This window comes from Gracilinanus agilis, chromosome 3 (assembly GCF_016433145.1).
Source record: "Gracilinanus agilis isolate LMUSP501 chromosome 3, AgileGrace, whole genome shotgun sequence".
In the NCBI taxonomy this organism is placed as follows: Eukaryota; Metazoa; Chordata; class Mammalia; order Didelphimorphia; family Didelphidae; genus Gracilinanus; species Gracilinanus agilis.
In genome coordinates this window covers 596,141,165-596,153,929 of record NC_058132.1, presented here as the reverse complement: position 1 = coordinate 596,153,929, position 12,765 = coordinate 596,141,165, and the positions used below count along the sequence as shown (strand labels likewise).

The following is a 12,765-nucleotide window of genomic DNA, read 5'->3' as shown; positions in this document are numbered from 1 at the left end:
ATCTGAATGACAATGACCTACCCGCATGAGAAATTAGCCTTGCTCCAACTAGCTCACCAACCATGACAGTCACATTGGGGGCTATGGCCATCATCCTATTTTGGAGATACTCGTAGAGTTGGTTTCGATATTCTGAGATCTCAATCACCTAGTACAAAGGAAAGTGTATAGAAAAAAAGGTTAAATATGTTCCTATGCACTATTTTTAAGGAATTTAACAAACTGTTCCAGTACAGTTAAAGAATAAAAAAGACTGCTAAAGGAGTGGAATCTGGGAATACACAATCCCTAGTCTTAATTTAAACAATAACATAATACATACACAAATATATCTACATGAAGCAAAAGTTAAACAATGTGTATTAAAAGAAATGCAATGGTTCCATAGCCCTAAAGGCCAGTATTTTCTAGGGAAATTCACTCTATAACTTCTGATTTGTAAAGCATCACATGTACTCAAGAATTCTTCCCTGATGAGGTGAAAAGACTTATACTTGGTAGTTGGGAAGCAGGATAGTAGAAACTAGCCGTGGATTGAGAAGGGTCTCAGTTCAGGTCTTGCCTCTGCCAGTATTAATTGTGTGACCCTGAGCTACTCACTTAACCTATCGGTGTCCCAAACATCTTTCTCTGATTGTAAATTGAAAACCAGCTGCTGATCAATACTGGTACCATGTTTCACCCAAGAAACTCTTCAAACTGATAAAATCACAGGGTCTGGACAAAAAAGAGAAACAAACTATTCCTTAGTCTAAGGAATATGAACTAGCCTGTTTAATAATATAGAACTAACATAATCCAGGTTGGTCACTTATTAAGTGGCATGGAAGCCCAGTACTGGTAGGATAAGAAAAGTCCAGAGAAAAAAATGGTAGAGAAGAAAAGAGGAAACTGTCTAGGTTTAATATTGAAAAACCTTTGTGATTTAGGAAGTTTGGGCCTTATTTGGCATCTGGGACATGAATCTGTTAACAAGCTGCAAAATCCAGATTTGTAAAGCACTTTTATGTAATTGGCTTCCTATTAAATGATATCATTACCAAATATATTTGTATTAACTCCCTCAAATTAAAACTTTCTATTTCAGTGACAATATTTTTTCTTCTAAGTTAAGATTGTTATATAAATCTTCAAGGGAAATAATTGTATAACCAAAAAACTATTATTTGGAGGAGAGTGACAAGACCAGCCACAGAATTAAAAGTTGACTTTAGAGGACATCCAGTTCAAACTGTTTTTTTTTTTTTAAACACAAGAATTGGCAGAGAGGTTAATTGATTTTCTTGCGAAGTCAAAGAGTATGAGAGCTGGGATTCAAACTTAGCTTCTGGCTCCAAATTCAGGACTCTTTCCATTATTCTATATTGCTCCTCTCTCCCCTCCCAATCCCAAACACTACTATTATTAAGCTGATTATCTAGATTGTGGGTTACACTGATGCCTTACTTTTTTTTTCTCCCTCCCTCTAACATGCCTTTTGACCATTCTCTGGCCACGCTTTGTAGAGATCAGAGAAGAAAACATAAGTTAGTATAAAGAATTTGCTAGAAGTTTCACCTCATGATATTCCCAATAGTTAATCAGAATTATACAAGCCTTTCCATAATTATATTATTTTATCCAAATAAGCACTTCAAGATGGCATCAGATGAGGTAGTGACTGTATACCCTCATATTTGTAAATCAGGTGAGAATCAATATAAAATCATCATCACTGCCATCACTGTTGTGACTTATACCTTTCTGGCTGAGCACTCACTAGAATAGTTTTACCTGATTACAGAGGTGCAAGATATTGTTTATGTCTTCTTCTGAAACTTCAGTTCCCATAGAAATCTCTGCAGCTGCTTTTACTTCAGCTTCAACCTCCTCTGATAAAATTTCAGAAAGATCTGAAGAGGCAAAGTTCTGCCTGTCACCTGGAGGGGAAATGGGGAGGAAGAAAAGAAAAACCAATGATTGGTGTATGCATGTGTGCGCACACAAAACATTACATAAAAAGGTTAAAGATAAAAATAGATAATGAGCCACATGACAGTATAAAACAAGAAATTGATGAATAAATTCAGTTCTGTGGTTTTCCTTATGATACAGAGCTTTGGATATACTTGAAATTTTCTAGTTTTGCATTTATTTAAAAAACATTTATTCTATGTAATCGGAGCAAGGCAAAACAACACACAGAAACAAAATACAAAACAGATTCTATTTGAGAGTATATGATGGTACACAGTAAGCAAAGAACTGTTTGTTTTGGCAAAGCAGACTGTAAACTTCCAAGAGATAAAAGCTTAGAATGTGCTACAGTGAGCAAAGTGGTGCCAAGATATTCCAGTGTAACATGCTAATGCATCATGAAACCACAGTAAGAATCAAAATACCACCAAATAACTCCAATGCATACTAAACAAGCTTCCCCTTGTTACCCTATTAAAACTATATGAAGCTTCTTTTAAAGCCTTCATTTGGCCTCTATAAATGCAAACTGAACACAAGAATCAATAACAGCCATTCTTTGCTGTGGGGTGATGATAAAATCATAGTTTAGCAAGATGATTCCTAAATAAAAGCCCAAGTTAGAGTAATCTCCCCCCCCCCAATCTCACACCCACTCACACACATCACAGATCTTTAAATACCCAGTGTATACTATTGGAATCAATAATCAGACTTCTTGTCCCAAAGGAAAAAATAATAAATGATTTACTCACCAACTTTCCGCAAACATTTGCAGTAAGTTAAGTTATCTGTAATGATTTTTCCCAATTCAGGGAAATGCCAACCATACCATTCCCTACATCGCATAATGTAGTTGTTTAGTTCTTTATCCAAATCATCTAATAAAGCTGTTAAAACATTAGAAAAGAAAGAAACAGCAACATCACTAGATGGCATTGGCTTGACAGAGCTAGAAGACTAAGGGCATTAAATACGGCATTCAATATTGAAGTGTTATTTCTGCTAAATGACTTTTTCCCTTTGTTTTAAGAGATGGCTCCTCTGGGTAGGGGAGGGCTACGTTGGGAAATAAATATTATATAGCAAAAGCTATAAAAATTTTAAAATGTATTGCTATAAACACTAAAATATTATTATAGATCGCTTTTGAAATCTTTAGGCTATTCTTCATTTTGCTTTCTCAATCAAAAAGGAATCTTTACTGCACTTATAATCAATAGAGAAAACTCAGCCTTAGCAGAACACTAGAATCTAATTCATATAAAAACAGACTGAGGTGTACTTAAAGGATATGTTTATCAAGGAAAGGCTCTAGCCTTAGACAGATTTTACTTGAGTTCCCACATCTACCATAGCTAAGAATTCTCTTTCCCCCAAAGAAAAGCAATTACCCAGACAACCACATCTTTATTTCCCCTTCTCAAGTTGTTTATATATTACTTTCACCTTTTCATTCCCAAAGCCAACATTATGTTCAGATTAGTATCACTGATATTCTGAGATTATACAAACCCATTATTATTTTAGCTAAAACTGAAAGTACAACAAATTCTGTTATATTTAGAAAAAGGACAGAATACCATACTATTCTTTAGGGCACTATAATACAACCATAAACTACTGAAAACATGTCACCTCTCTGACAAATAGAGGGACATATTATTTTCCATGTTGTCTCAGTGGTAGTGACGAATGTCAAATCATTTGTTTTTCATTCAACAAAATTCCATCACTGACAACAATAAGGGAGATTAAAAAGATTGCTAAAACATATCATGAAAATGACCTATTATAAAGTATTCTTAGTTAAATAAGAGAATCACAAATCTAATCTAAAACCAGGATCAGAAACCAGATTTTGTGGTCCCCATACATGTGTTCTTTCCACCATATCATACATAATGCACGGAATAAGATAATAATCAAGAAAAAAAGCCTGGCATAAATACTTTACTTACAAATTGCCTGAACAATCATGGTATCCACTTTATCGGCACTAAATTTCAGCTTGTACCGAGAAAGGCTGTAAAAAAAAGAAAAATCAATAAAGTAATTATTCTCCAGAAAAAGCATTTCTTTGTAATTCTATTACTAGGATTTATTATATAAGACAATACCTATAAGAGAAATCATGCCCACAGTTCAAGTCATATTCTATCAGCTTTTGCATTTATGCAAAAAACCACTTAGCATTGGCAAAGAGTTGCTACCCCGTTTACAAAGCAGATGAAAATAACACAAATATTATACATGCTTCTATGAAACACATACAAAAGAAATCAATTTTGATAAGGATAGCATCTTACTGCTGAGGATCCTTATTTAGGATTCTAAATGAACTTAGTAATCAAATATACAAATCTAAATTCAATTCAACAAAGATTCATTAATTATTTACTATGCATATGTAGCTAATTCAAAAACAAAAAACAAAATATTCCCTGCACTTAAGGAAATTATATTCTGTTGGGGGAAGATTCATCATCTAAAAATGTTAAATATGATTCAAGGTAAACTGGGGAATGACAGAAGACCAGGTTGGACTGATTGTTAAGGATATGGAAGAGAAAGTTTTCAGTTAGACTAGTTTACTTCAAAGATTCCCCCTAATTCTTAATACTCTATATATCACTCTTTAGTAGTATGCCTAGGAAAAAGTGAAGATATACAGAAAAAGAGATTCAGAGATAGAAATAGCAAAGAAAAACCAAATGGCTGATTATCTAATAAAGAAACAAGCCATGTGTTTAAAAAGGGGGGAGGGGGGCCACGTGGCACAGGGTACTACAAATTGAAGACCCCCCCCCAATATTGAGAAATTTCTCTTTTAACATGTTTCCTTCTTGGAAATAGGTGAGGAAGAAAGTTTTTGTAATTTCCAGTCTCTATTTGTGGTGATTCCCCATCCTAAACTTTAGTCTTAAGACTAGGAACTAAGTCACAAAACAGTTAATGGTACTAAAGGATACCTCAGAAAAAACCCCAAACTCACCTGTGTGCTAATCCTAGACACATAGCTGCCATTTCCCGAGAGGGAAGGCCAGTGATTAATCCTTCTATCTGTGAGCGGATTCCTCTCATTAGTTCAGTTATAGTAGGACTATGGATACAACTGAGGTTCAGTTTGTCCTACATGAAGAAATCATGAAAATTAAATGCAATATAACAAGCTTTCTGACAATATATCACAATAAACAAAAAGGTCACTGGCAAATAATCTTCATCACTGGAGCATATCATCATAGAAATTAATAATATGGAAATAGGTTATTGACACATGTAAAAACACAGTGGAATTGCTCCTTGGGTACCGGAGGGGGTTGGGAGGAGGGGTGGGAAAGAACATGAATCATGTAACCATGGGGAAATATTCTAAATAAATAAACAATAAAAAAAAATTTCAGGACTTGGAAAATGAGTGAACAGCCAATTATACAGTGTAAGATTAATATTACAGTTAAGATTTTTGGGGTATCTTGTATTCCAAATGGATCTCTGATCTAATTGATATGTGTATTTCCTTCCATTGATACATATTATAGATTCACCTACACATATCCATGTACTTACTCCAAGTTGTCACAGTAGGTACAGATTTGCCCAACTTGCTGGGAAACCTTGAATTGTTCTACAACTTCAGGGAATTCTCATTCTAGCTACATGATGAATTTTCTTTTTATGATTTCCTTTATGGTGTTTATTCTTCATTAATTTCATTTGAAACGTGTGGCAGCCTGCTGGTGTCCACTATGCACTTCTCTACTGCCCTGAGTGGTACTTAACTTCAATTTTTTTGGAGCCACCATAATTCATTACTATAGGACAATATACCACCTTCCACAAAATATGGGCCTTTGTTGAGTAGAGTAGGGGACAGGCAAATTCCTGTGCCAACATGCTGGTTCTCCAGCCTATTATTTTCTTAAAAGACAGGAAATAAAGAATGGCTTTTATATTTTAAAACAAAGTGGGGGCAGCTGGGTAGCTTAGTAGATTGAGAGTCAGGCCTAGAGACGGGAGGTCCTAGGTTCAAATCTGGCCTCAGACACTTCCCAGCTGTGTGATTCTGGGCAAGTCACTTGACCCCCATTGCCTATCCTTACCACTCTTCTACTGTGTATTGATTCCAAGACAGAAGGCAAGGGTTTAAAAACACAACAACCCCCCCCCCCCCCAAATGTAACAAACAGGCCTAGCCTGTCTATTTGATCCTTGAGGTGGAGTCTGTAGACTTCTGGGATAGAGGTTTAAAGAAACTTACATTCTCTTGCTTCATTCTAAAACCAATGATCCATTTGTAGCATGTGTTCAAAATACACACATGCACACACGTGAACTCTATAGGTTGTTTTTTTTTTTACCCTTGTACTTCAGTGTATTGTCTCATAGGTGGAAGATTGGTAAGGGTAGGCAATGGGGGTCAAGTGACTTGCCCAGGGTCACACAGCTGGGAAGTGGCTGAGGCCGGGTTTGAACCTAGGACCTCCTGTCTCTAGGCCTGACTCTCACTCCACTGAGCTACCCAGCTGCCCCACTCTATAGGTTTTTAAATGGCTATTGTCTTGGAACAAATTGGACAGAATTTAACCTCCTGACAACTTGGAATCTTTTATTATATGCATTAATTACTATCCTGAGTCATACTATAGTAATGCCTTAGGGACCACTTTAATATTTAGAAATAAATCCACTCTTCCCCTTCATTTTTAGGTCTAACATGTGTTATGGTTCTGATTGGGAGGCTTAGAGGGGATATATCATACCTACCAGCAACCAGAAATGTGAACTGAAGGGCTTGGAGAAAGGAGTCTAAGATGAATGGGGCAGAAAGATAATCTCTCCATATCTGGCCTATCTTTACTTTTTATCACTGCTTTATGAGTTGAGATGTAGCTGAAGGTCCCTAACAATGATAACACCAAATGAATAGTACCAGTTGTTAGGAGACTCAATTGACACTAGATTTTAAATTCATGATCTGTGCCATGAAGGATTGAAGTCCCTGGATTCAATTTACAAATTTTCACCTCAAGATTGGCCCCAGTGGCAGTACAAGTAAAATATAATCTGAAGACTGTCTCTTGTGTAAATGGCTGGCCATAAGGACAAGCCAGACCAAGTCTTCTTTAGAGCTCCTGGGTTCAGAAAGGTTTCTGTAGCTGTGGGTGCACAGGTTTGTGTCAAACATGTTTCACAAAAATACCAAAAACCAAAACAAACAAAAACACCCCCATGTTCCACTATGTCCATTTCTGTGGGGTGCTGATTACATTATGGGAAGGTCTCCATGAAGGCACATAGCCAGGGCTCAATGATGTTATTAGTCTCTATGTTTTAGCCTGCTTTTATCAGAAGGGTCTAGAATTCTTTTTTTTTTACATTTTTAAACCCTTAACTTCTGTGTATTGGCTCCTTGGTGGAAGAGTGGTAAAGCTGGGCAATGGGGGTCAAGTGACTTGCCCAGGGTCACACAGCTGGGAAGTGTCTGAGGCCTGATTTGAACCTAGGACCTCCTGTCTCTAGGCCTGATTCTCAATCCACTGAGCTACCCAGCTGCCCCGTCTAGAATTCTTAAGGATAATTTAGACCCAGAAGGTTTTTTTTTTTTAAAATCAATTTTTTTTAGGCTCTGCCCCACAATTGCTATGGAGGTAGTAACAGAGTTTGTTGAGAAAATATTTTAGCCAAGGTTTAAATTTGTAACAAGTATATGTTTTTTAAAACATCAGAGCAAGTGATTATAGTAATGGGTTGTTTACTATTGTTCTTTTTAAAATGTTATTAGAAATTATGGTACTTTATTTGAATGTGCATTGTGAATTTGCTTTTTTGTAAAACCCATTTACACTCACAGCTCATGAAAGACCTAACAGGAAATGAATCTCATTTTTGGGCAAAAAACAAACAAACAAAAAAAAACCCTTCACTAGTTCTAAGCTATTTATTTTTTGATTTTTAAAACATTCTTTTATTTTTCTTCCTTACATGTGCAATGCAATATTTGTTCTTTTCCCATTTTTTTTTATCCTTGAGAGCATTGTATTTTTTCCCTGAATTTATTTTTTATTTCCTTATTGCTTTTCCTTTAAAATTTTTTTAAATTAGAGCAATTGATTTTTTCCCTTTTTTTCTCATTTTGTACTGAAAGAACATATAATCAATGATTAATCTATTTTTAAATTTTACAGTGATATAAGCTGAATGCAAACATATATTTGCTATATTATTAACGCATGCCTGAAAAGCCTGAGACAATGGTAATCTGCCACTTATTGATAAATATGGTAGGACTATGATTTAATGTCTCTCTTGTCTGATTCTAGGAGAAGTGCTAAAAGAGCCACAAGGTCATGGAGACTGACTGAGAATCTGCAAAGTGCCAAGGAGCAAAAGGCCATGCCGACCATGGATTTAGAGGAAGTTCTATGCCAATACTGAAGGAAGCTGGAGTCAGCTTTTCTAACGCTTAGAGGCTCAGACGTCCCCTTTAACTTAAATTCCTAGTAAAAGCACCTAAGATTGGCTATCATGGCTCGTTCCCTGAGAAGGTGAAGGCAAATCAGACCAGGGAAAGACATTTCCCTTATTTCTCTTATATATAGAGAATGGCAACTTTCTGTAGTCAATGGCCCTGAATGGGTATTTTCAAACTGCTTAAATCACTTTAATTGGGCCTTGATTCAAAGGCCTGTTATAAGTTTATTTTTCCTTATATTTTTGCATTTTTACATTTCATCCACAAGTTAATTTTTTCTTCTTTATTTGAATTTTGTTTTTTCTATTATTTCTTTTGCCAATTGATTTCATACAACCCCATGACTCAGCCATACATCCTTAGCTGACCTGAGGTACCCTCTTCAGGGGAAAAATGTGTTATTTAGAATTTTCCTCAGGGGTGTGTGTGTTAAGTTTTTATAATCATAATGCCTGAATTATAATCTATAATGCAAGTTAATTTTAACTCTTTTAGGAGTAATCTCAGGGGGGTAATGTATAATTCTCAGAAGGAAATGTATGTTTTATAATCTATAAAGTTTTAAAAGTTACTCTTTTGAGAGTAATTTCAGGATAAGGATTTTGCCATCTCCCCAGAATCCAGACAAACCTGTTTGGTGAAGACACCATGAAGATGCCTGAAGAGCCTTCACTGGATCATGAAGATCCAAATTTGAACTTTGGGGTGCAGTTGATTTGAACTATGGGGAGTTGAATGCATTTGTTTTGAATGTGCACTCTTATGCCAATAGGGGACTGCCCCAAATTGGCTGTCAATGCGGGCTGGTTTTTATCGTCTTTTCTTTTATCCCCAATTTTCTGTAATTTAGAAGTTGACTATGTTAAGATCCACTGAAAAAAAAAACAGTCTTTTTCACTGGATCTCAGTGGGGTAATGTGTTATTTAGAATTTCTGGGTTCTATTTAGAAGTATTAAGCCTCAAGATATGTAGATATATGACAACTTCCTGTGGACATGTGGGGGGGGGACTTTGAAACTACATTTTCTGTGGTCCAATGGGTTTCCTGTTTTGGATGACGTCTTCAAGGTAAAGCTCGGTTTTAAATATTGAGAAGTTGGTTTTGACTTCCTCTTTGCTACCTGAGCATGCATTCTCTCTTTGGCTATGTAGACAAGATGGAGAAAAGATATGGACTGGCGGAAGGTTTAAATACATTTTTATCAGGCGCGTGGCTTTATATATTTTTACCAATATGGCCATGGTAATTAAAATATTACTTTTCCTCTTAATATTAGCCTTCATCATTTAAAAAAATAACACTGGGTAAATCCAAAGTAGTCACACCACCATAGTCATACACACACAGTGCTGAGGTTTGCTGAAGATTGTCCAGTCTCAGAGAACAACAGTCGGGTATTTCAATTTGGGGAGATCACCTGCCATAATTCTCAGGGGAGAGTGGTACTTGCCCAACTTCTAATCTTTTGAATAGCAATAGGTTAGGGGCTAGCTGTATTAGCTAGTTCTTAAACCCACAGTTCTCCAACATCCCTGGTTGCTCATGAGTTTACCTGTAAACCAGTATTGCATGTAGACCAACTCCTCCTAAGAGACCACTAACTGAAAATGAACAAAGAACGAACAGAAAAATGCTAACAAGCAGACTTTCCATAGAGGCTTTGTGCTTGTATCCACTGTTTCTGAGTAGGAACCTTCCAATCCTCTTCTCAGGATGTATCAATTGCCTGACTTAGAAATTAGGTGATCATCCTTCTAATTCCCCTAACCACCAGCACATTTTTAACTCTGGTTACTCCCATCTGAATGCATATTGTCTCACTTTCTACATTGTTTCTCTAGTCCTCAGAGCAATCCCTAGGGACTAGTAGACCCTTAACAAGAACCTTTTCATGTTATACTGTTCTTTTAATATCATCCCAAAATTTTCCGAATTCTCAGATACTATCATTTCTTATGGTACAGTTATATTCCATCCATGTGTCACAAGTGGCAGAACCCCTGCACAGTCAAGGCATGCCCACACTCCATTCAATTCTTTCCTATTCAATGCTATGTTTTTGTCAAGATTCCTGACTCAACCACCAGGTGGCACGGTATACCACATACTGTTCTTAACCTGGAAATTAAACTCCTGTGAACAGAAGCATAAAAACACATACATGGAATGTCTAAGAATGGGAAATAAAAACACTACCTCAGACTGTAGAGAAAGATAACTGGTACTCATTAGAAGATACAGAAAGCAAAATTAGGGTTCTATATGTTCTCTAAGCCCATCTTTAAGTATTCCATATAAAATGCTGGTTGTGAGCACATAATATTCTTCAGATAATGCTGGATAAAATTGATGAGAAAAGTGATACATTTTTGAAACTAGATTCAGGCATGTTTTAAATTATCACTCAACTCAGTGGTTTTTTTTTAGATTGTCCAGAAAAGGTCAGAGCAAAAATGTATTTCATCTGATTTAACCTTGTTAAAATGTATAGTATGTTAACGGACCCAATAAAACCATTAATCTTGAGCTGGAAGAGATTTTAGAGGGCACACAGACTAAATCTCTAAATTTTCAGAAGCCCAGAAAGCTTAAGTAATTCAACTAAGGTCACATAGGTATAGCAAGCAGCAGAAACCAAGGTTTCAACCCATGATTTCAGAGCCTAGGTGTAGTGTTTTCTCCATGGTCTCTAAGATATAACATATTACTTTATTCTTTGTCTTATTAATAGTTTATTTTAATATTTTATTTAACTCCAATATTTTAAACCCACTACTAAAATCTGGGGTATGCTTGAATTTTTGAGCTTTATTCCTTTCAGAGAAAGCAGGCAATTGAAGAGTTAACTAAACTCACTTTATAAGTCAATAATGATTTGCTTATATGGTAAGCAAAGGGAAAGGGGTTTGATTTGTCATTTTTTGGGGGAAGGAGGGAAACATAAAATTCAGATTTACTATTTTTTTTTAAAATAGTGAATGGGTAGGCTAAGAAAGAATGTGTATTTTCTATAAGTATATATAACTTTCTCCATTTTCCATATTAATTTACATCCTAACTCAGAAACAGGCAAAATGTATTTTACAATGAATATGAAAGACACAACAAACCAACATTTATAAAACAAAACAAGTCATATAAACTATCCTGAATCTTTAGAAGTATATAAAAAATCCTCAGTGTATGCGTCCTCACTGTGTATTGGTAGAAGATATAACTAAAAGCAGAAAACAAAACTGGGTATACTTCTTCAATTAATAACTAAACAATGCAAATATAAATTTAATGGATTATTTTGTTAGGAGAAGCTATGGGTGGTGTAGTGGATAGAGTGCTGGGCCCGGAGTCAGGAAGACTCCTCTTTCTGAGCTAAAATCTGGATTCAGACTGTATGATCCTGGCCATGACACCTCAATTTCTTTATTTGTAAAATGAGCTGGAGTAGCAAATGGCAAACCACTCCATTATCTTTACCAAGAGAACTCCAAATGGGGCCATGAAGAGTTGGACACAACTGAAAAAGAACTGAACAAATCTTACTTTAAGAAATTTACTTTAAGGCAAGAGAGACAGATTCATAGAAACCTAGGAAGACTTGTGTGCCTGAAGCAGAAGGAAAACATTTCAAAGTGTATAGTATTATATACTGTACTACAAATAATGTAAACAACTCCAAAAGAACAAGTAACTCGCATCCATGCAACGACCAGTCATGACTCCCAAGGACTGATGGAGAATCACACTTCATATTTCTTTGGAAGACAAGAGAGATCTAACATGGTTAGGAGACATATTTTCAGACACACCCAACATGCAGTGATTTGTCAGATTTGACCGTACTTATTTGTTATGAGGATGGGACTTTTAATTTTGGGGCTTAGGTATGTGTGGAGAAACCAAGTAAAGATAATGATATCCTACCAAAGGAAGAAAATCTAGTCTTACCTTTATAACGCCTCCTAGTTTGGCGTCAGCTACAGCCAACTGTTCATGGGCTTCTTTTGCAGCTATCTTCTTCAAGACTTTCTTCAAATTCTTACTGAGTTTACCTTCTACCAAAGCTGTAGAGGCTTTTTTTGGGGAGGAGATGGGAGGGGGAGGGGTATAAAAGGGGGAGAAGGTTAAAAAATTCAGAAGTTTAAAAAACCCTAAACCAAGCAAAACACATACTTTATATTACTAAAAGCAAAGCAATGTTTTTTTCCTTACAGGAAATTTCAATGTCAGGAAACATCTGACCTTGGGGAAAAAAAGTCCAATTAAATAACAGTAAATGCTTCCACTCAAAATCTTGTTTTAGCTTTTGGAATTTTAGAGTTAGCAAAATAA

General features: G+C 35.9%; 1 protein-coding gene and 2 non-coding genes across 3 annotated transcripts in view; all 3 read right to left on the bottom strand.

Annotated features, from left to right (window-relative positions):
- Nucleotides 1-12,765, bottom strand: part of NOP58 (NOP58 ribonucleoprotein) — a 30,918-nt gene that overhangs the window by 8,056 nt on the left and 10,097 nt on the right. The window contains exons 4-9 of the mRNA XM_044670645.1: nt 12,382-12,506; nt 4,952-5,088; nt 3,918-3,982; nt 2,712-2,846; nt 1,774-1,919; nt 22-148 (exon numbers count right to left, since the gene is read on the bottom strand). Coding sequence (XP_044526580.1) covers nt 22-148; nt 1,774-1,919; nt 2,712-2,846; nt 3,918-3,982; nt 4,952-5,088; nt 12,382-12,506 — 735 coding nt within the window. The remainder of the gene's footprint in view (nt 1-21; nt 149-1,773; nt 1,920-2,711; nt 2,847-3,917; nt 3,983-4,951; nt 5,089-12,381; nt 12,507-12,765) is intronic.
- On the bottom strand, nt 1,637-1,723 carry LOC123243517. The gene has a single exon (XR_006506032.1). It is a non-coding gene; the product is annotated as a small nucleolar RNA SNORD11B (small nucleolar RNA).
- LOC123243497 lies at nt 3,624-3,705 on the bottom strand. The gene has a single exon (XR_006506018.1). It is a non-coding gene; the product is annotated as a small nucleolar RNA SNORD70 (small nucleolar RNA).